Here is a 19,800-nt window from a genome sequence, read left to right on the forward strand (position 1 = left end):
TAAAAGAGATGAGTAGCATTTATTTCAATATTCACAAAATAAAAATATTAAGAGCTTATGCAAAAATATACATGGTAAAGCCTACTGGTCCAATAAATGACTTTTTGAAGATTTTTGTCAGTGTAAGTTAAGAATGAGAGTGTGTCTTAAAATAGCACATACATGTTAATCCCATGTAATAGTTCCCATTCTCTTTTTATAAGCAGAAGCAGTAGAAATCCCAGCTCATATACATTATGGGATTGCAAACAGACTTAAGATTCCCTTGTACCTAGGCCCTAATACTTTCTAACAGTGAGACTTGTAGGATACATAATTTCCTAATTTATTTCAAACTATATTTGGATTTTCAGTCAATACTAGAAATTTAAATTAGGTATGTCATCAAATTGCTAGAGTAAGATTTATTTATTTACTTGTTTGTTTGTTTGTTTGTTTTTTGAGACAGGGTTTCTTTGGAGGCTGTCCTGGAACTAGCTCTTGTAGACCAGGCTGGTCTCGAACTCACAGAGATCTGCCTGCCTCTGCCTCCCAAGTGCTGGGATTAAAGGCGTGCACCACCAACGCCCGGCTAAGATTTATTTTTTTTAAAAAGTAATTTGTTTTTATTTTATTTGCGTTGGTGTTTTACAGAAAGACAGAGTGGAGAATTTCTTAGGCTATCAGCATGAGAGCTGGAAGCCCCAAACCATAGGAAGCTGTCCTGACTGAGGCAGTGCTTATAAAAGTGTGGCACTTGAGTGATAACCAGAGCACCAACTGTAGGCCTGAGAAGCTGAATCTTCCTGGCTCCACCAGAGCCAGACTGACAGAGAACTCTGGGGCTCAGGCCAAGAAATCTGTATCTCAGTGTGCCTTCTGGTTGGTTTTAAGCACTTTAGAGCCTAGGAAACACTGAATAAAGACACGAGGAGATGCAGAGCAGCCAGTGGGCAGATGGTCCAGAAGAGAGCCATTCAGATGTGGTTCACCAGATATGTCAGAGGAGGCACTGCACACAGTAGACTTTCCAGTCAGTGACCTTGAAGAAGTTACATGTTCATGTGGAACAGGTGTCTAACCCCAGACCAACCACATGAAAAATTAATTCAGACAGACCTACTGCATAAAAGTAGGCCAAGCTGTAAAGCCAGAGAGGTAAAGTTCGGGAGACCTAGGAGAGTTGAGCTGGCCAAAAAAAGTTCTAAGCACAAAAATGATAAACTGAACTATATTAACAATAAGCGTTTGTTTCACTAGCAGGGTTGAACCCAAGGCTCATGCATCTCAAGCCATTGAGTTCCATGCCCAGTTCAGAATGGTCAAATCGTATCGTTACCATTTTGGGGACCTGAACAAATAGCTTTTCTGAACTACATCTGCCACTTCTATTGAACAGTGAAGAACTCTGAGAGAGATATTTAGTAAATATGAAATCTAAAAGAATTTAATTCAACTTCAGGATACAAAAACTAAAATTCAACAAAGGAAAGCATGATGTTGCTGGCATTTTGGAGGTGGCATAAATTTGTGAAGTCAGCTAAATTTCATCTATTTTTTTCCTCCTTATGAATATGACATCTTAGTCTTTGATTCCACTTATTAACGGCTGTATAAGCAAGCAATGGCTGGGAAAGTAGAGGGACTCAGGCCAACTTAGGAAAGAATTTATTTTTGAGACAGGGTCTCATGTAACTTGGGCTGGCCTTGAACCCGGTTGTAGCTGAACTGCCAGCCCTTCTGCCTCTTGGGGGCGAGGATTACAGATGTGTTCCGTTGTTCTTGAACTGCAGCATCGCCAGCAGTCTACTAACGGGTTCCTTTACAAAGCATCGTAAATTATCTGGAACCTTTTTGTTGTTATTTGTCACGGGACACATGGAATTTTATAGAAACACATCTCTCAGAGTTGAAAGCATCCTCAGGTCAGCTCCTGTCATCACTTAGATGAGAAAATCAGCTCTCAAGGTGGCAGACATCTTTCTCAAGGGAGCTAATGGCAGAGTTTGGACCGATACCCAGGTCAGTTTCATTACGTTCTGTTTTGTGTCAGTTCAGGTTAGATTTGCTTTTAAACAGCTTGTAAGGTTTTATGTGGCATTTGGAACATACTGTTGTGTCCTGGGAATTCATTTTTAACTGTCTTCTATTTTGTTATTATATGATAAATGTTGCTGTTCACATTGGAAAATGCGTTCCCTTTGTAGGATTGTTAATGGAATCTAGCAGAAGAGGGTTATACATTTGTCTTAGAAACTGTATTTGAAGCAATAGATGAAGCATTTTAGTTACAAAAGTTAGTTTGGAAGAAAATAACTGAGTAAGACATGCAGTAGGACATACATAAGTTTCTGGGTGCAGAGACTTCTTCGTTGCTTGCTGCAGTCTCTGGAGCCTGTGAACAGCTCCTGCCCGAGTGAGGGCTCAAGTGTATTCATGAGCAGACTTCAGGAAGGCTGCTTCCCTTTGCTTTTCTTCTCTTTGTGCATTCCTGCCTCTCTCAGGTTCGTTCATGAGTTTTTATGTTATTCCGTCCTTCATTTCTGACTTGTAGTATCATCAGTTTCTGAATGCTAATTCCCTGAAATTATTCACTTAAATGCGCATAATTTCATTTGGAAAATCTTATAAAATGAGAGTGTTGCTCTGGGACAAAATACTGTCAACTTTTGTTCTTATCTTCGTTTTCTTTGAATATAATTTATTTTTATTTTATGTGCATTGGTGTTTTGCATATGTATATGTCTGTGAGAGGGTGTCACTTTTTGGAGATACAGTTGTGAGCTGCCATGTGGGTGCTGGGAATTTGAACCTGGGTCCTGTGAAAGAGCAGTCAGGGCTCTTAACCCCCAAACCATCTCTTCAGCTCCCATCTTCATTTTCCTAATTGCAGGGAGATTGGTCTGAGGGTTAAAAACTGAGGTGGCTTGAAACTGAAAAAGGGGGACCATGAGAAGGGAAGCGGAGCACCTTAGGGAGCAGGAAGGAGAGTGATGAAGGGAGAAAGGGGAAGATCCTGGGGAAGGAAGGACAGCTGCTAGAGAAGGGTGGGGCCTTGGGGAGAATGGCGTGGCAGCAACCAGGGAGAGTCAGGTGTAACTGCACATGTGTGCGGAACACTCTGGTGAAACCCATTATCTGTATGCGGACCTAAACAGTTGTATCTTTTAATGAAAGGAAATAAAAGGCAGAGCCACTCATGGGCAGGGTGAGTGCTGAGTGGAGGAAGCAGGTGCTTAGAGAGGCAGGGCAGGCAGCGTGAGTGAGGGAGGGAGTAAGTGAGCCAGAGCTCGGCAGGGCGCAGTGAGGAGTTCTAGGGACTTTGGTGTCACTAATATTTCATTGACTGTGTTCAGCTACCCTTTGATGAACATTGTGAGTTAATGGATCAATTTGACCAGAGATAAACTTGTGTTACTCAATAGTTCTTAAACTTGACTGCACTTAAGCATTACCTAGGAGCACTTGGAAAAACTATGGATGCCTAGATCCTCTTCTTGGAAATCTAAGAGCTTCTAATGAGCCCTCAGGCTGTGAAGGACTGGTTGGATCCTGACAGGGGTGCCGTCCACACGTGACTCCAGAGACAAGCGGATGCTTGTGCAGAAAGAGCCAACACACGATGATGAAGGATGGCATCAGCTTCCAGATAAAGAAGCCCTTTCTTTGTAGTGAGCCTTAGTGAAGGCTGTTGCTGGGATGCCCACCTAGGGCCCGTTCTGCAGTATAGTATGCCCGTTACGCCCAACAGTTCCTGTGTACCGGTTCCCCCAGGCTTTCACTGCTGGTTCTGGTTAAATTTGTGCTTGAGCTCTGTTTGAGGACTGGTGTAGCTCTCTCTGGTGTTAGGTTTCAGTGTGTGCATGTTTTAAGTTTCATTGTAGGTTAGTTTTCCTAGGATGCCCCTTTTAAGAAAGAATTTGTTAGAAGTTAGGGCATCTAACATTGAGGACTCTTAACTACAGCTAAGATGATTCTCCTATGTTTGCAATAATGTTCTATAGTATGAGTTTTAAGAGACCCTGCTATTTTGCTTGCTTAGGTTGTCAGTCTGCATTTAGCAGTCTTGTGATTTTTTTGGGGGGCGGAGCGGGTCTAAGAGTTGCGCTTCTGGCTTACCCCAGTTTCTCTGCCCTCCTTTCTCTCATCAGTGTTTACTTTCACAACCAAAGTTCTGGGCCATTCAGACGTCAGCCTTGATCCTCCGGACAAAGCTTGAGCGAGGAAGCACACGGCGAGTGGAACGAGCCATGAGGCAGACACAGGTACCGTGGTGACACCCTCCCTCTGCTGCTGCAGTAAGTGTGCACGTGTCACAGACACGGGTACCATGGTGACACCCTCCCTCCGCTGCTGCAGTAAGTGTGCATGTGTCACAGACACAGGTACCGTGGTGACACCCTCCCTCCGCTGCTGCAGTAAGTGTGCACGTGTCACAGACACGGGTACCGTGGTGACACCCTCCCTCCGCTGCTGCAGTAAGTGTGCATGTGTCACAGACACGAGTACCGTGGTGACACCCTCCCTCCGCTGCTGCAGTAAGTGTGCATGTGTCACAGACACGGGTACCGTGGTGACACCCTCCCTCCGCTGCTGCAGTAAGTGTGCACGTGTCACAGACACGGGTACCGTGGTGACACCCTCCCTCCGCTGCTGCAGTAAGTGTGCATGTGTCACAGACACGGGTACCGTGGTGACACCCTCCCTCCGCTGCTGCAGTAAGTGTGCACGTGTCACAGACACGGGTACCGTGGTGACACCCTCCCTCCGCTGCTGCAGTAAGTGTGCACGTGTCACAGACACGGGTACCGTGGTGACACCCTCCCTCCGCTGCTGCAGTAAGTGTGCATGTGTGGCACTTGCAAGGCATATATTCCACTCACATTTTGCTGTTACTTAAGTTACAGACTACAGAATTTAACCTGACTGCAAAGCTCAGCTTTGTCACTTTATAGCTCTGTGACCTAAGCATTTAGTCTCTGTAACCCTAGATCTCATCCTGTGTCTATGCTGGCCTCAAACTTACCATGCATCCAGGAATAAAATCCTGTCTACTTCACCTTCCAAGTGCTGGGATTGGCCTGGGCTACCATGCCCGCTTGGATTTGGGGTCATGTTTTTGGTGTCAGATGGTAAGAATGAGTTTTGAGTAGGGAGCATAGACGTAAAGGCAGAGTGATTTCACTCTGTTGCAGGGGCTGCTCTTCCTGAGTTGGGGTGGCCTCTTCGTGTCATCCCGTGCCACGATAGCAAAAGAGGTGTATAGTTCTTCTTAAGGAGCAGCGCTAGGGAGCTCTTGTTTCTGTCTCTGCAGGGGGAAGTCTTTTATTTCCCTAATTCCAAAATTTTGGAAACTGGCCAGATCACGTAGCAGGATGAATCCATGGTTCGTTTAATTTTCAGTCTTTGTTGAGCCCCTTAGCTCACACTCTGAACCTTTTCCAGTTCCTCTGATTCATAGTGTAGTACTTCAGTGTTTGTTGAAATTACTACATCTCTCAAGAGAAAGGAAATGGCTTAAAATAACAAATGTATATATAAAACAGTTTTTTTAAATTAAAATGTCTTAATTTATATAAAGATTGGTTTCCTTCCAATACTGTATAGTGCTAAATGATTAACTGTTAAAGTTGAGGGGGATAGCAAGGGGGGACCAGAAGGGTCTCTAAGGGGCTCAATCATGCCCTAGTCCTGTTGAAGGAGTGCAGGTGTGCTGAAGTCGGGTGACTTGTCCAGATTTGTCTGATCACTTACTGATAGTCTGCAGTTACATTAAGGCCTCCACATAGTGGATTTTTAAGTGACAGATGGACAAAATTAAGAAGAAAATGTTGCATCATACATGAAGGTAGATTACCAGAGATTCTAAAAGCCACAAGAGAGAATTACAAACTCAGGATAAGCTGTTAGAAACAGTCCATCTCATGAAATCTTCTAGGTTGAGTGCTGTTGCCTGTTCGGGATAAGAGTGTAGGTAAGGATCAAGTCAGTGCTTGTGGAACCCTGTTCACTGTAGTGCCTATGGCTTTCAGCTGTGTGTATTAAAGTGGAATCAGAGCTGCCAGTGCTCTGATGGTTTGAATGAGAATGGCCCTCATAGGGTTGGTGGTGTGTTTGAATGCTTGGTTACTGCAGAGTGCCACTGTTTGAAAGGGCTAAAAACAGTAGGAGTTGTGACCTTATTGGAGAAAGTTTGTCACTGGAGGTGGGTTTTGAAGCTTCAAAGGCCCCTGTCAAGCCCAGAGTGAGTGAGTGAGTCAGCTGTCTGTCTGTTTCTGTATGTCTCTCCCCCACAACCCCACACACAGATCAGAATGTAGTTCTCAGCAGTGGTTCCAGTCTCTGCTTGAATGCTGCTATGCTTCCTGCTGTGATGATAATGGGCTGAACCTCTGAAAATGTAGGCAAGCCCCCAATTAAATGCTTTTTCTTGTTAATAGTTGCCTTGGTCATGGGGTCTCTTTACAGCATAGGACAGTGACTAAGACAGTAGTCATGCTCTACTTAAAAAAAAAAGTGTATAGCTTTTTCTATTGTCATTCAGCTTTCTCTTCCTCAGAATAAAATTTTCCAGGTATTTCTTAGCTATTTTTTTTGAAAACTTTATTCACATCCCAAGTTCATTTTTTGAATAGGTTGTTTGCTTTTTAAAGTTCTTTATATATTCTGGATATTCACCCTCTGTCATATGATAGCTGGCAAAGATCCTCTCCCTTTCTGTGGCTCCCTCTTTGCTTGCTTGCTTGTTTCTTTATTTGTGCAGAAGAGTCTTAGTTTAACAAGGTCCCATTTGTCAGTTGCTGGCCTCAGTTCCTGGACAAATGGGGTTCTATTCAGAAAATCTTTCCCTACGCTTGTATCCTATAGAGTTGCCTGTGTTTTCTTCGGTCATTTTCACATTTAGGTCTTTGACCTGTTTTGAGTAAGTTTTTGGACAAGGTCATAAATATGGGCTAGTTTTACTCCTCTCCCAGCACCATTTGTTGAAGAGTCTGCCTTTTCTCCAGTGTTTGTTTTTTGACATCTTTGTCAAATTTTGGATGGCTATAGTTATGAGTACTCAAGTATGAGACTTCAGTCTTATCCCATACAGCTTAATATGGTAACTTTCTAGTGATTGTAACACGTGGATGCTCAGTTCCTTTACAACCCCTCAGAAATTGTGAAGGTTTAAAGGGACCCGAAGTCAAAAAGTTTTAGGAGTACTGATCCAAGACGTGGTTAAGGAAGGGGATGTCAGGGTGCTCCCCCAGCTTCCTCTGTTGGTTGTCTTCATTGTGGAAGCTTGAAGAGAAACTCTTCCTTTTTTAACAACAGTGTCTGAGTGTGTTACTGACTATATAGCAGCCCTGATTCCTGTGTTAGGGGATTTGAGTGCCGTAAAGAATGGTCAAATACAGTCTCAATGTTTCTTCATCAAGTAGCTGCTTTTCATTTCAGTCTGGTCATTGTCCATGTAGAGATGAGCTGAGGCTTAGAACCTGCCTGGTCTGCTTTCCTGCTTCATAGTCCTGGAGCTTTGACCTGGATTTTAGTTCTCACAGGTGCCATTTGCCAATTGTTATGTAATTCTGGTTCTGCATAGGTTTAAGGTTGTTGAAACTTAGTAAAATTTAATCCTAATTCTCCTTCCCATGGGGAATTTTATTATCCTCCAGAGTCTGAAGTGGCAGTCTGTTCGACTGCTCGGTTTGCAAATCACTGTTGACTTCAGGCTCCTGTCAGAAAGAAAGCTTTCCCACCCAGCTGTCAATATATTTGCTCAAGTACACATTTTTAATTGTAAAAAATAAGTCCTATTATGCACATACAGACATGTACAAAGATTGCACAACAAAGCAAATCAAAGGTGATCCGGCAGGTGATCAGTCAGCCCTTTTAGAGTATCAGCTAGTTATGTTTGGTTCTTCAGAAGGCCCTCAGCCACTTTGATATACTTCTAGTGAGAATGAATTGCTTCCAGTGAAAGGGAAGGCCCTTTGGGACCAGCTTGTGCCTTTGAAGATATATGCCCATGCTTTCAGATGCAAGCACATGAAGTCTAAGTCATACCAGACCTTGTGCAGAATTGTCTTACATACTAAATCATCCTCTCTGCTAACTTTAAATTTTAGTCTTGATATCTTTACATTCTGGGGTTTCATTCTTCTATACCCATTCCATAGAGACACCCCTTCGCCGATGAAACTATAGCTTCTAGAGATCGGGGATTGGGGGTTCCATATGCACAAATACTTTGCTTTTAGAGTGAGTTTAGAAGAAATGCCCTTAAAAGGAAGTATTAAAACTTGAAAACGAGCCAGGTACAGTGGTATGTATCTGTACTCCCAGCCTTTGGGAAGCTGAGTTGGGAGGATCTCCAAAAGTTCGAGATCTGCCAGGGTTACCTCTGAGTGAGGGAGAGACCCCACTTTTTTGGACACCTGGTTTTGCTCCCAGTGAATATACATGATACTTGTGATTAGTGACTGGTGCTGACAATTAATCAGCTTACCTTAAATGTCTCAAATAAAACAAAACTCTTGGGACTTGGAAGTATGGCTCAGTGGTTAAGAGCGTTTGTTGCTCTTGCAGAAGACCTGGGTTCAATTCCTTGCACCCACATGGTGGCTCACAAGCATCTGTAACCTTAGTTCCAGGGGATCTGCTGCCTTCTGAGCTCTGAAGGCAAGAGGCACGCAAGTGGAGCACATAAACACACGAAAGGCAAAAATCAACATAAATAAAACAAATAAAGCCACTAAAATTAAAACAACAAACCATCCTTGTAGATTTGCTGAAAGTGCAAAGAGTACTGTAAAAATCCTCTCATGAATGAATGCCTCCCTGGTTAAACTGTTTTGTGGGAGACCTGGAAGAGAACTTAAGTCATTGTGAATATCAGCCCTGCTTTTCCTATTGCCTGTGCCTGTGAGGATTCCATTTGTTTGAATATGGTAGAGTAATTTTAGAACTTGTTAGGAATTAACTTGCTCTGAAAAATCTAGTCACCCACTGCTGCCAGCCAGGTCCCTTGGCTCAGAGGCTCCACACTCTTCCAGCTTGGTAACACCACCAGCTGGAGACCAAGTGTTCCACACATGAGGACATTGCACATCAAACCATGACAGGGTTTTGTTAGGCTGTTTGTAAATTAGCAAATGAAGAGAGTACTTGGAACTCAGTGGAGAGACTAGCAGTGTACCACCATCCTTTTTTGTCTGTTAGTTTAGTGTTCTTAGGTTTGTTTGTTGTTTTGTAGGTAAGCCTTACTTAGGTGACTGTCAGGCTCCAGACAGCAAGAAGTGTTGTCTGTGTAGGAGAGTAGATAGGTGTTAAACTTATCTTTATCACATGCAGAGCCAAATCAGCTCTTGTAGGGCGGGCACTCACACCAGAGGTTCTCAAGCTGTGGGTGGGTGGTGACCCCACAGGTTGCGTATCAGATATTTACATTACAAGTCATGACAGTACCAGAATTATAGTTATGAAGTAACAATGAAATACTTTTATGGTTGGAGTCACCACACCATGAGGAACTGTATTAAAGGGTCACAGCGTTCGGAAGGTTAGAGACACTGCTCTAGACAATGCGATATGTGTTGGCTCTATTCCATCTGGTGATTTTTGCTGTTCCAGAGTGTACCTGAGTACATCAGACACAGATACCTACAAGTCACCCACAAGTATCTGAAGTGCACACAAAAATTATTAATAAGCTAAGAACTACTTAATGTTCCCTAGTTATATCATCAAACAACATAGATTTTGTTTGAAAATAAAATTTCACATGTAACTGGGTCTTGGTAAATTGTAAGATGTTACTTTCAAATTTTAGGTTATTAAGTGAAAGTTATTTTTTTCTTTTTGAAAATGTGGTGTGTTGATCTAAAAACAAAAGCCCTTCTTTTCATGAAGGAATTCTGTGATCTTTATTTATATATTGTGACCATATGTCTTTAGCCCAAGTTACTGTTCATTCTCCTCCCTCCCTCCCTCCCTCCCTCCCTCCCTCCCTCCCTCCCTCCCTGTCTCCCTCCCTCCCTCCCTGTCTCCCTCCCTCCCTGTCTCCCTCCCTCCCTGTCTCCCTGTCTCCCTGTCTCCCTGTCTCCCTGTCTCCCTCCCTGTCTCCCTGTCTCCCTGTCTCCCTATCTCCCTCCCTGTAATAGCCTTGGCTAGAGGCATGCAACCTTTTTTCCTATTAAGTTTCTGTGAAGCAGGGCCAGGAATCTTTGTCAAGATGGCTGAGGACTGTGGTTATATCTCAATTTGTTCTGACTTTGATTGAATAGAATCTCGGGCTGTCCAAGAAGTGATGTGTACTACTCTGTTTCTTCTGACACACGAACTCATTCTTTGAGATACTGAACCGACCAGTGGGTCTCTTCCCTTACACAAGGCAGAGAACCACAGTTGCAGAGCTGTTGTGCAGTTAGGAACTGGCTTCTCTTTGACTCGGTGGTACTTACTGTTCTTATCTCTGTAATAAAAAAACCCCAAAAAAAAGCAACTAAGGGAGGATTATTTTGTCTCCATTCGGGAGAGTTTAATTCTTCATGGAAGGGGAGTCACAGTGAGAACATCTCAGTCTGTGTTGGTGGGAGTGGGAGGCATTGTGGTTTTTCACGTTGGCAACCAGGATGCAAAGAGTTCTGGATCAGAATTAAAGGCAGGATAACCTTCCAAAAGTCACCCCTGCTCACCTGCTGCTGCCTGCTCGAGCTCTTGCCTTAAAGGTTCTGCAACCTCCCAATATTGCACTCCACAGCTGGGGACCAAGTGTTCACTCCAGCCTTTGGGGACACTCCACAGCTGGGGCCAAGTGTTTACTCCAGCCTTTGGGGATACTCCACAGCTAGGAACCAAGTGTTCACTGTAGCCTTTGGGGACACTCCACAGCTGGGGACCAAGTGTTCATTGCAGCTTTTGGGGTACATTTCACATCAAACCAAGGCAAGATTTTGTCAGGATGTGTTAGACTCCTGCCCTTATCTTTCTTCTAAGGCAGTTTATTCTTGATTCTTAAATTTATTTTTAATTTTGTAAAAAACTGAAACAACGTGAAAGCAGACACTAGTGTAGCAGATGTTCTGTATCCTGATGTGTGAGAGTGTGTTGTCACATGCTTTACCATCCTAAAATACAAGAACGGCATTATCCTTTACAGCAGCTTTCTATGTTAGAATCAGAAAATTAAGAATTAATAGTTAACTAGATCATTGTGGAAAAAAAAGGTCAGAATAATTTGCAATTGAAATTCTGTTACCAAGCCTGGCATGGTGGTGCATGTGTTTCTTTAGTCCCAGCACTAGGGAAGCAGAAGGAGGAGGATCTCTGAGTTTGAGGCTAGCCTGGTCTACAGAGTGAGTTCCAGGACAGCAGGGGCTACACAGAGAAACCCTGTCTCGAAGCCCCACTCCCCCCCCACACAAAAAGTCTGATACCAGACAAAATATGTAGTTAGTATAAACCTATTGACAGATCAGAGGCGGCAGATGGCTGTGGTCCATGTGTTTGTCTGAGATTCTAGACAATGTCTGTATTCAAGTTGACATTTTCTATGTCAGCCTTGTTCGATGACTAGTCACTTGATTACTATATACTGCCAGCTTTTGACTCTGAAGTTGGCCTGGGCTCCTGTTTTCAGAGAGCCACCGTGGTCATCTCTGGGAGCTGTTTTTCATTACCAGCTTGGGAATTCCAGGACATCACAAGAATTCAATTCCAAAGCCTGCAGCTGCCCAGTGTGCCGCACAGCTTATCTTGCATGACTGGATGCTACCCTCACATCTCTTTTGCTGAAGAACAAGAGTACCTGTTTGTAATTGGATAGACCTGCTTTTCTTCATTGTTTAACTCCTGAGGAAAAAAATCCCAAGTTTTTCATTTAGTTACTCTCTCATTGACATTCGATAGTGACATTGTTGTCTGTCATGTTGGAGATAAATACAGTAAAGGACAATTTTTCTTAGAATGGCAATTTTTAGTAAGAAGGCTAGTTCTTTGAAAGATTTATTATGGGAAATTTTAGTTTAAAGAATTTCCTGGTAATATTTAAGTGCACATTTATAGAAATATTGATTAAATTTTAAGTTTTAAAAATATGTAACTTCATATGTCTCCTTATAGCCTTGACAAAATTGAGTTGAGTTCTTTATTTATATGTGCATTTGAATAATTTTTGTAATAGGAACTTTGTTTATATTAAAATGATTAAGTACATAGATCATGATTATTATGTTTCCTTAGGCTCTTGCAGACCAATTTGAAGATAAAACTACATCTGTATTGGAACGCCTGAAGATTTTCTATTGCTGTCAAGTGCCGCCTCACTGGGCTATTCAGGTACTTCTGTTTGTCTTTGGTATGGAAAATATTCTGATTTAAAAAAGAAAATACATTAGAAAGGGATGACTTAGATATATTTATTGACTTTTTAAATATTTCAGTGAAATTGATAAAAGCATTTGGGAGCCGGGCGTTGGTGGCGCACACCTTTAATCCCAGCACTTAGGAGGCAGAGGCAGGCGGATCTCTGTAAGTTCGAGACCAGCCTGGACTACCAAGCGAGTTCCAGGACAGCCTCCAAAGCCACAGAGAAACCCTGTCTCAAAAAACCAAAAAAAAAAAAAAAAAAAAAAAAAAAAAGCATTTGGGGATTTCCAATTGTTTAAATTGCTGTTTTGATTAAAGTGGTAATGGATTTAAAAACACTTTGAAATGGTTTTAAATTGATACTAGGTAGAATCCTATAAATTAAGATAGGCTAATCATAAATGCTTTTTTTCATGAGTTGGAGTTTATTAAGAAAAGGTTTTAATATAGATTTAAGCATAGGTATGGAGAGAGGAGAGATGCATTAGTTAAGAATGGATTTGGGCATCTCAGGAGAGTTGCCCCCCTGTTTCATTTTCAAAAGGACATTTTATATTAGCTTTTTAAAAATTTATTTTTTATTATGTATAAGTGTGTATGTAAGTGAGTGCGTGCATGCATGTGTACATGTGTGCAGATGACCATGGAGGACAAGAGAGAGTATCCAGATCTGGGGCTATAAGTGGTTGTGAGCCAGCTGTCTTGATGCAGGGAACTGAACTCTCCTGACACTGGAACTCTGTTTTTTTTTTTTTTTTTTTTTTGAGACAGGGTTTCTCTGTGGCTTTGGAGGCTGTCCTGGAACTCACTTTGTAGACCAGGCTGGCCTCGAACTCACAGAGATCCGCCTGCCTCTGCCTCCCGAGGGCTGGGATTAAAGGCGTGCGCCACCAACGCCCGGCCTGACACTGGAACTCTTAACTACTGAGCCATCTTTCAAGCCCCAACATTTTACATTCAAATGTCTTCAAGGACTTTTTTTTTTTTTAACCAAACAGTAAACCTTTGAACCTTTTAATGGTTTTACAAAAAAGCAAAAGGAAAGTATTTATTTGATACTGTATGTTTTGAGATACTTCTGTCTGTTTTCTTTCCAGGGTGCAGGATGACTGGGGGAGCTGCTTTTTTTTTTTTTTTTTTTTTTTGGTTTTTCGAGACAGGGTTTCTCTGTGGCTTTGGAGGCTGCCCTGCTCTTGTAGGCCAGGCTGGCCTCCCAACTCGCAGAGATCTTCCTGTCTCTGCCTCCTGAGTGCTGGGATTAAAGGCATGCACCACCAATACCCGGCTGGGGGAGCTTCTGAAGCCCCAGAGTGAGCTGGTGTGTGATCTTTTGTCCCCATGATTCTCTTGGATTATAGATATGTCCCCCCTAGTTGTTTCTTAACTTGTTGGAGAAGGCAGTTGAGCTGTGAACTTTGCACAAGAACTAGCTCCTGGTTTTACCTTCTCTTACTTTTTTCCCCATTTGAGACTGAGTCTTTCTATATAGTCCTGGCAAGCTTGAAACTCCCAGAGCTCTGCCTGCCTCTGCCTTCCAAGTCTGGAATTAAAGGCGCATTTAGCAAGATGCATGCATTTTGTTCTACAGTTTCCACATTACCTTCTTGTATGTCACTGTTGTTGTAAAATGTCCCAGACTTTAGAGTCAGAGCACTATAGCACACAGGTTAAATGATGTTATCCAGAGGCTTCTAGATGGTTTAGTGACTTGACATTTTGGTCAGCTTCCTCACCTGTCATTTGTGTATTATACACGCAGGAGGAAATTTAGAATTAGAAAAGCTGCCTGCTGCTAAGAGGCCCCAAAGCCCTGTTATGAGATTCCCTAGAGGTAAGGTTAGTCTTAAACTAGGAGGTTCATCTCTTACACTTTGGAAGCCACAAACTCAGGAGGAGGTAACAGCTGGAGCCTTGGGTACACACTGCCCCGAGTGCTGTGTGGCTTGTGGCTGGTCAGCAGTTGGGATTCTGAGTTATTGTTAAAAGAAGACGTGTCTGTTGAGTGTGTCATTTCTGTCCTTTGGTTGTGGGCCTGAGCCTTCACTCTTAGCAGCCGAGCCCTCTCTCCAGCCAAGAGTGTAGCTGCGTTTGTTTCTTCTGAACAGACGGCTGGAAAATACTGTCCAGATAGAACTCAGATGGCTGCTTATCTGCTTAGGAAGCTATGATTTCAGAGTCGTTAGGCAGTTTGAGAAATGTAGATAATTTCTCCTTAAATTAAATAGTCCCTTTTCTTTTCATCATAGTGACTAGCCATATCTTTGTGTGTTATTTGAAATAAAAGTGCGAACAGGAGTTTATTGTGAGAAAAGTCTTTCCCTTTGGCCAGCTATATCATCCTGGGTAATTTTCTTCACTTTTTAATTAATGATAAGAAGTACTCCTGCGGCCGGGCGTTGGTGGTGCACGCCTTTAATCCCAGCACTTGGGAGGCAGAGGCAGGCGGATCTCTGTGAGTTCGAGGCCAGCCTGGTCTACAGAGTGAGTTCCAGGACAGCCTCCAAAACAATACAGAGAAACCCTGTCTCGAAAAACAAAACAAAACAAAAAGAAGTACTCCTGCAAGCCTAAATAGCTCAGTTGGGAGAGTGTTAGACTGAAGGAAGTACTCCTGTGTGAGCAGCAAGGTGTGTCAGTGCTCCTGTAGCCTGTATCTTGTTTCAGAAAAGAGTCAGTCAATGCTCTGAAAAATGCCAAGTTCTCCTCTATTTTATGCTACATAGAAATAGTTTTAAGTCATGTCCTGTTCTCTTTTTGAGACAAGGTCTCAATATGTATCCCGGCCTAGCCTGGAACTCACTCTGTTTGGCTTCTGACACAGAGATCAGCTGCTTCTGCCTCCCAGCATTAGGATTGAAGGTGTGCACCACATGCCTAGCTTCCATAAACTTCTTAATTCTCAGATGCAAGCTGAGTTTCAAAGTGCAGTAAAGATGTATTCAGAAGAGAAAGCAATGCAGCGACCACTGACATGAAACCAGACCTTACTCAAAAACAGCATCTCCTTTATTTTCTTGTAATATGTTTTCATTCTGTAGGATGGGTAGCCTAAAACACATTCTACTTACCGTTCGAACATTTTTTCCTGGTCCTCACCTACTTTGATTGCTTGTCTTGATCTTCCAGGGTCTGTGCAATTAAGTGACTCAGATTACTAGACTTGTGTCTAAAATAAGTAGGACTGCTTGAGACAGAGCCGGAGATGCTCTCCTGTGTAAATTCCCAAGGACGAAACACAGAGAGTTAATGGTGTCTGCATTGCTTCTTCAGAGCTTTAAACACTGGTTATTGGATGTGATCTTTACAAACCAGAGCTTCTCATGGAAGGAATCTTTAGATAAGAAGGAAAAATTGACTTGTTTTTGAGTTCTGATATACTTAAAAATTTGATGCATTGAGTGTTTTGATCAGTTTCTATTTTTTTAGTATTTCATCGCCTGTAAACACGCTTGCTGAAGTATGATTCTCACAAATTCTTAGATAGTAGAGTTTGAATTCCATAAATGATATACAATAAGCAGCCCTTTGAAAGGCTGGTTTGCCCCCTGTTGAGGAGTGTTGATGACTCTCATTTGTTTTCCTAGCGCCAGCTTGCAGGTCTGCTCTTTGAGTTGGGCTGTACCACTTCAGCCCTTCAGATATATGAGAAGCTGGAGATGTGGGAAGATGTGGTCATCTGTTACGAAAGGGCTGGGCAGCATGGGAAGGTAGGTAACAGTCACGTCTGTGTATGGTGAGTGCCTTCTTCCCTCCATACTTCTTTATCGCTCCTCAGAAAGCTCACTCTGACAGTGTTCATGTCCATCCCTTCTTCCACTTAAGACTTTGTAGTGTTGTCTCTGATTTATGATGGGCAGCTTATTTTATGTGTCCATAAAAGAGAAAAACAGCCTGGAGTTGGTTTGGTATTTGGCATTTAACAAAGAATAATAAAAACTTTGAAAGCTCTTCATGTTTTGATCCATTTTCCTATTGATTCTTCTATAAGACAGCTTTGAAGTAAAATGTCAGGAATTAATTTTAATTGTCTTTGGGGTACTTGATAATTAGAGGCTGTGGGCATGAGGGAGTTATCTAGGAGGCTGAATGTGTTGAGAAAGTCTATGTGAACCCTGCTGAGGCAGAAGCCTTATGAAGTGTGTGATGCATATTTAATTCCATTCTTAAATTGGGTCAAGAGAGAAAATGTTGTAATGTTTGCATCTGTTATAAATCTGTTGTTTCTTCTCATACGTGAACCATATCTTAAGACTTGTGTCTCTACATTGTGAGTAGTCGTAAAACAGGATACATTGAAATCATATGCTAATAAACAATTTATTTTATGTGTATGGGTATTTTGCCTGTATATGTGTATGTGCACCATGTGTGTGCTCGGTGCCCACAGAGGCCAGAAGAGAGTGTCAGATCCTCTGGAGCGGGAGTTTCAGGTGGTGGTGAGCCTATGTAGGTTCTAGGAACTGAGCTGAGGTCCTCTGCAAGAGCAGCAGGTGTTCCTAACAGCTGAGACCTCTGCAGCCCTGCTCGTTAGTTCTCATTGCACTTTTCATGACTCAGTAGAGCACACAGCAGACTGCAATCCTCAGGAGGTTTTACTCTCACCTTTACCTTTCCGTTGTTATGAAGATGAGAGACAGTGGTTCAAGTACACGGTTGTCTTGTGTATCTTCCTAACTGTGTGTATTGAAATGAATTGGTCAATGACAGTGAAGCTTTTTGAGGTGTTCAGTGTATGGAGAAACCAGCAGTATCCCCAGGAGATTCAAGGTCTCTTTCATAGGAATTTAGTCTTGCAGATAAAGGAATTTAAGATGGAGCTGGCATACTGGCTCTGTAGGTAAAAACAACTGTTGTGCAAGCCTGGCAACCTTGGTTCCCCGAACCTATATAAGATTGCAGAAGAGAGCTAACGAAGTTGTCCTTTGACCTCCTCACACCCTCATGCATACCGGTGCACTAATTAAGTATCACCAGAATTTAAACAACTCACAGGAATACTCAGGGCATTTTATTGGTGCTTGAGAATAGAAACCACAGAGCAGGAAAATTGGAGATCTCAGCAGGTGTGGGGGAAGATGGAAAAGAGAAAACATTAGCTTTTTGGGTCAGAGGATGGGAAATGAGGAATGGTGGGCTGCTACCAGCTGCAGATGTGCTTGGGGTAGAGGCAGGGTTAGAGAGAGTCAGATTGCCTCAGGGTTGGGACAAGCAGGGCTGGGGTTCTGGCCAGTGTCTGAAAAGGGGAATAAAGAGGGGAAGAAGAGTACTTCCCAAGTGAGAACTCAGAACAGCAGCAGGTTTGCCAGGGAGTCAGCTAGCGACCACATGAGTGTGCGTGTGAGTGAGTGTGCATGTGAGTGTGCGTGTGTGGTGTGTGTATGTGTGTACATGCACATGTATATGTGGTGTGTGTGTGTGTGTGTGTGTGTGTGTGCTGAGCCATTTTACCAGCAAACCTCCCCTGCCATCTTGGGTTTTAAAAGTTGTTTTTAACAATTTGTCTCATAGAAAACCCTCTTTTTTTTTTTTTAAAGATTTATTTACTTTTATGTGAATGCATGTTTCGCCTGCATGTATACATGCACACTGTGTGTGTGCCTGGTGCCTATAGAACCAGAAGAGAGTATTGGATCCCCTGGAAATGGAGTTACAGATTGTTGTGATCCTCTTTGTGGGTGCTGGGCACCAATCCTGTGGCCTCTGCAACAGCAGCAGGTGCCCTTAACTGCTCAGCCGCCTCTTCAGCTCCCCCATCCCTGCTTTTCTGTGTTATATTCCCAGATAATTTTAACCGCAGGCCCTAAAGAGGATTGCTTCAAGTTGGAAGCAAGTGCTTTATTTCTGGAATAGTTGAGCTTCTGGTACCTGACCATGTGCCCGTGGTTTTCACTGCATTTTGATCTGCATTTTTATTTCATTAAGTGTTTGAAAGTTTAGTTCTTGTATTTTTTGCTTAATGGAATAATTCATTTTTGAAAGACTAATTTAGAGAAATGTCTGAGTATAATGGTTATTGTGATGTTCATGTGTACTTGGAGGTGCTTTGCCTTTCTCATTTAGAATACTGCTTGCAGACATTCTTGCTATTTAATGGCCATTGGCAAAACATCTAAGATTAATTTTGGTTGATCCTGGAATCAGAACTGGTTCCCATCTGTTAGCATTACGTTTTCAGATATTTGACTCACTTGTCAGAGTTTCCTCCAGTTGATGGCAAAATCTTGTTTTGTTGAGCAAACTTAGTTTGGTCTCTAAGTAAGCAATAAAGATTGAGCTGGCATCAGGAGGCGAGACTAGAAGGTGAGGTGTAGGAGAAATAAGGATTGGTCTTTGTTTCCTTATAGGAAGCTGGGTTTGCCTGAGATCACATAGCTGTGTCTTGATTGTACTACATTTTCAAATGACTGCAACCATGGATTCTTGCCATTTTAAGATACAAGTAAATGTGTTACTTTGAAAACAGCTGAGTGTTTTAAGTAGTCAGTTTAGTGAGGTTTTTTTTGGAGGGGGGTAATATTTCAAGATTGAAGTTCTTTCATGTGCTTTGTGAGATTCCTTCTAAGTTTTTTGCCAGAGCAGTCTTCCTAGAGCAGTGTCTGACCAGGGCAACCCCGCCCATCAGTGGCTTCCCTTGTCTTCAAGGATGGAGAGTGAATGGTTGCAGATGCACTGTACTCTGGCTTTTTTTTTACGTGGCCTCATCCCTCCTCATAGTCTCTTGTCCATGTTTACTCCCAGGGCTCCAGGGAGATGCAGCTACCTGGCTTGATGGCATGGTCTTAGTTCATGCTCCTTGCGTCTGGAACTCTTGTCCCCCATAGCTACCTCTTGCTTGTTCTCTGGATCTCCTTTGGTGTCTACAGAACACCTGGCCTCTACTTCCTCTCCAGATCTGTATTGTTCTATCAACTTCTCATCTCCCAGGATTACTCTATTGTCCCATTTGCTGGCTCATTTCCTCTGTGCTGTTCATATCTGTGTCAGACACCACATAACAAATAGTTGAATATGTACCAGGAAGCAGATACCCCAGGAGAACCCTCCTTGTGGATGACTGTCCATATGGCAAAACACCTGCTCCCATACTATTTTGTTCTCACTAGTGAGACCAACCCCACTTCTACTTTAACTTTAGAAATAGAAATGGAAACCTTTAGGAATTCTGATTTTCACACAGTGGTGACAAGGATGCCACAGTCTATAGTTAGATAATGCAGTTACTAAGTGCTTCTTGTGGTTTATTCTTTACCTGCTTGGCTTGTAATCATTACAAGAAACTACAAAATATGAATTGGTTTTGTCATTTTTTCATACTGGTTAGCATTGGCAAATGGCAGATTTTGTCTCCTAGAGCCATTTCCATTAAAGCCTGTCCTTTCCCCACACCTGCCGGCCTTCAAGGTTACTGTTATTTCCTTAGAAATTGGAGATTAGATTTTTAAGGTAAAGTAATTGAAAATGCTCCAC

General features: G+C 42.6%; 1 protein-coding gene across 3 annotated transcripts in view; it reads left to right on the plus strand.

Annotated features, from left to right (window-relative positions):
• The window catches only part of Ttc27 (tetratricopeptide repeat domain 27), a 106,333-nt gene that overhangs the window by 36,853 nt on the left and 49,680 nt on the right, over positions 1 to 19,800 (plus strand). For all 3 annotated transcript variants that reach the window (XM_040730788.1, XM_040730789.1, XM_040730786.1), the window contains exons 10-12: positions 4,131 to 4,244; positions 12,208 to 12,303; positions 15,918 to 16,040. In XM_040730788.1, the coding sequence (XP_040586722.1) occupies positions 4,131 to 4,244; positions 12,208 to 12,303; positions 15,918 to 16,040 (333 nt within the window). The remainder of the gene's footprint in view (positions 1 to 4,130; positions 4,245 to 12,207; positions 12,304 to 15,917; positions 16,041 to 19,800) is intronic.

The sequence above is a fragment of the Mesocricetus auratus genome, unplaced genomic scaffold (genome assembly GCF_017639785.1).
Source record: "Mesocricetus auratus isolate SY011 unplaced genomic scaffold, BCM_Maur_2.0 Super-Scaffold_100024, whole genome shotgun sequence".
NCBI classification, from domain to species: Eukaryota; Metazoa; Chordata; class Mammalia; order Rodentia; family Cricetidae; genus Mesocricetus; species Mesocricetus auratus.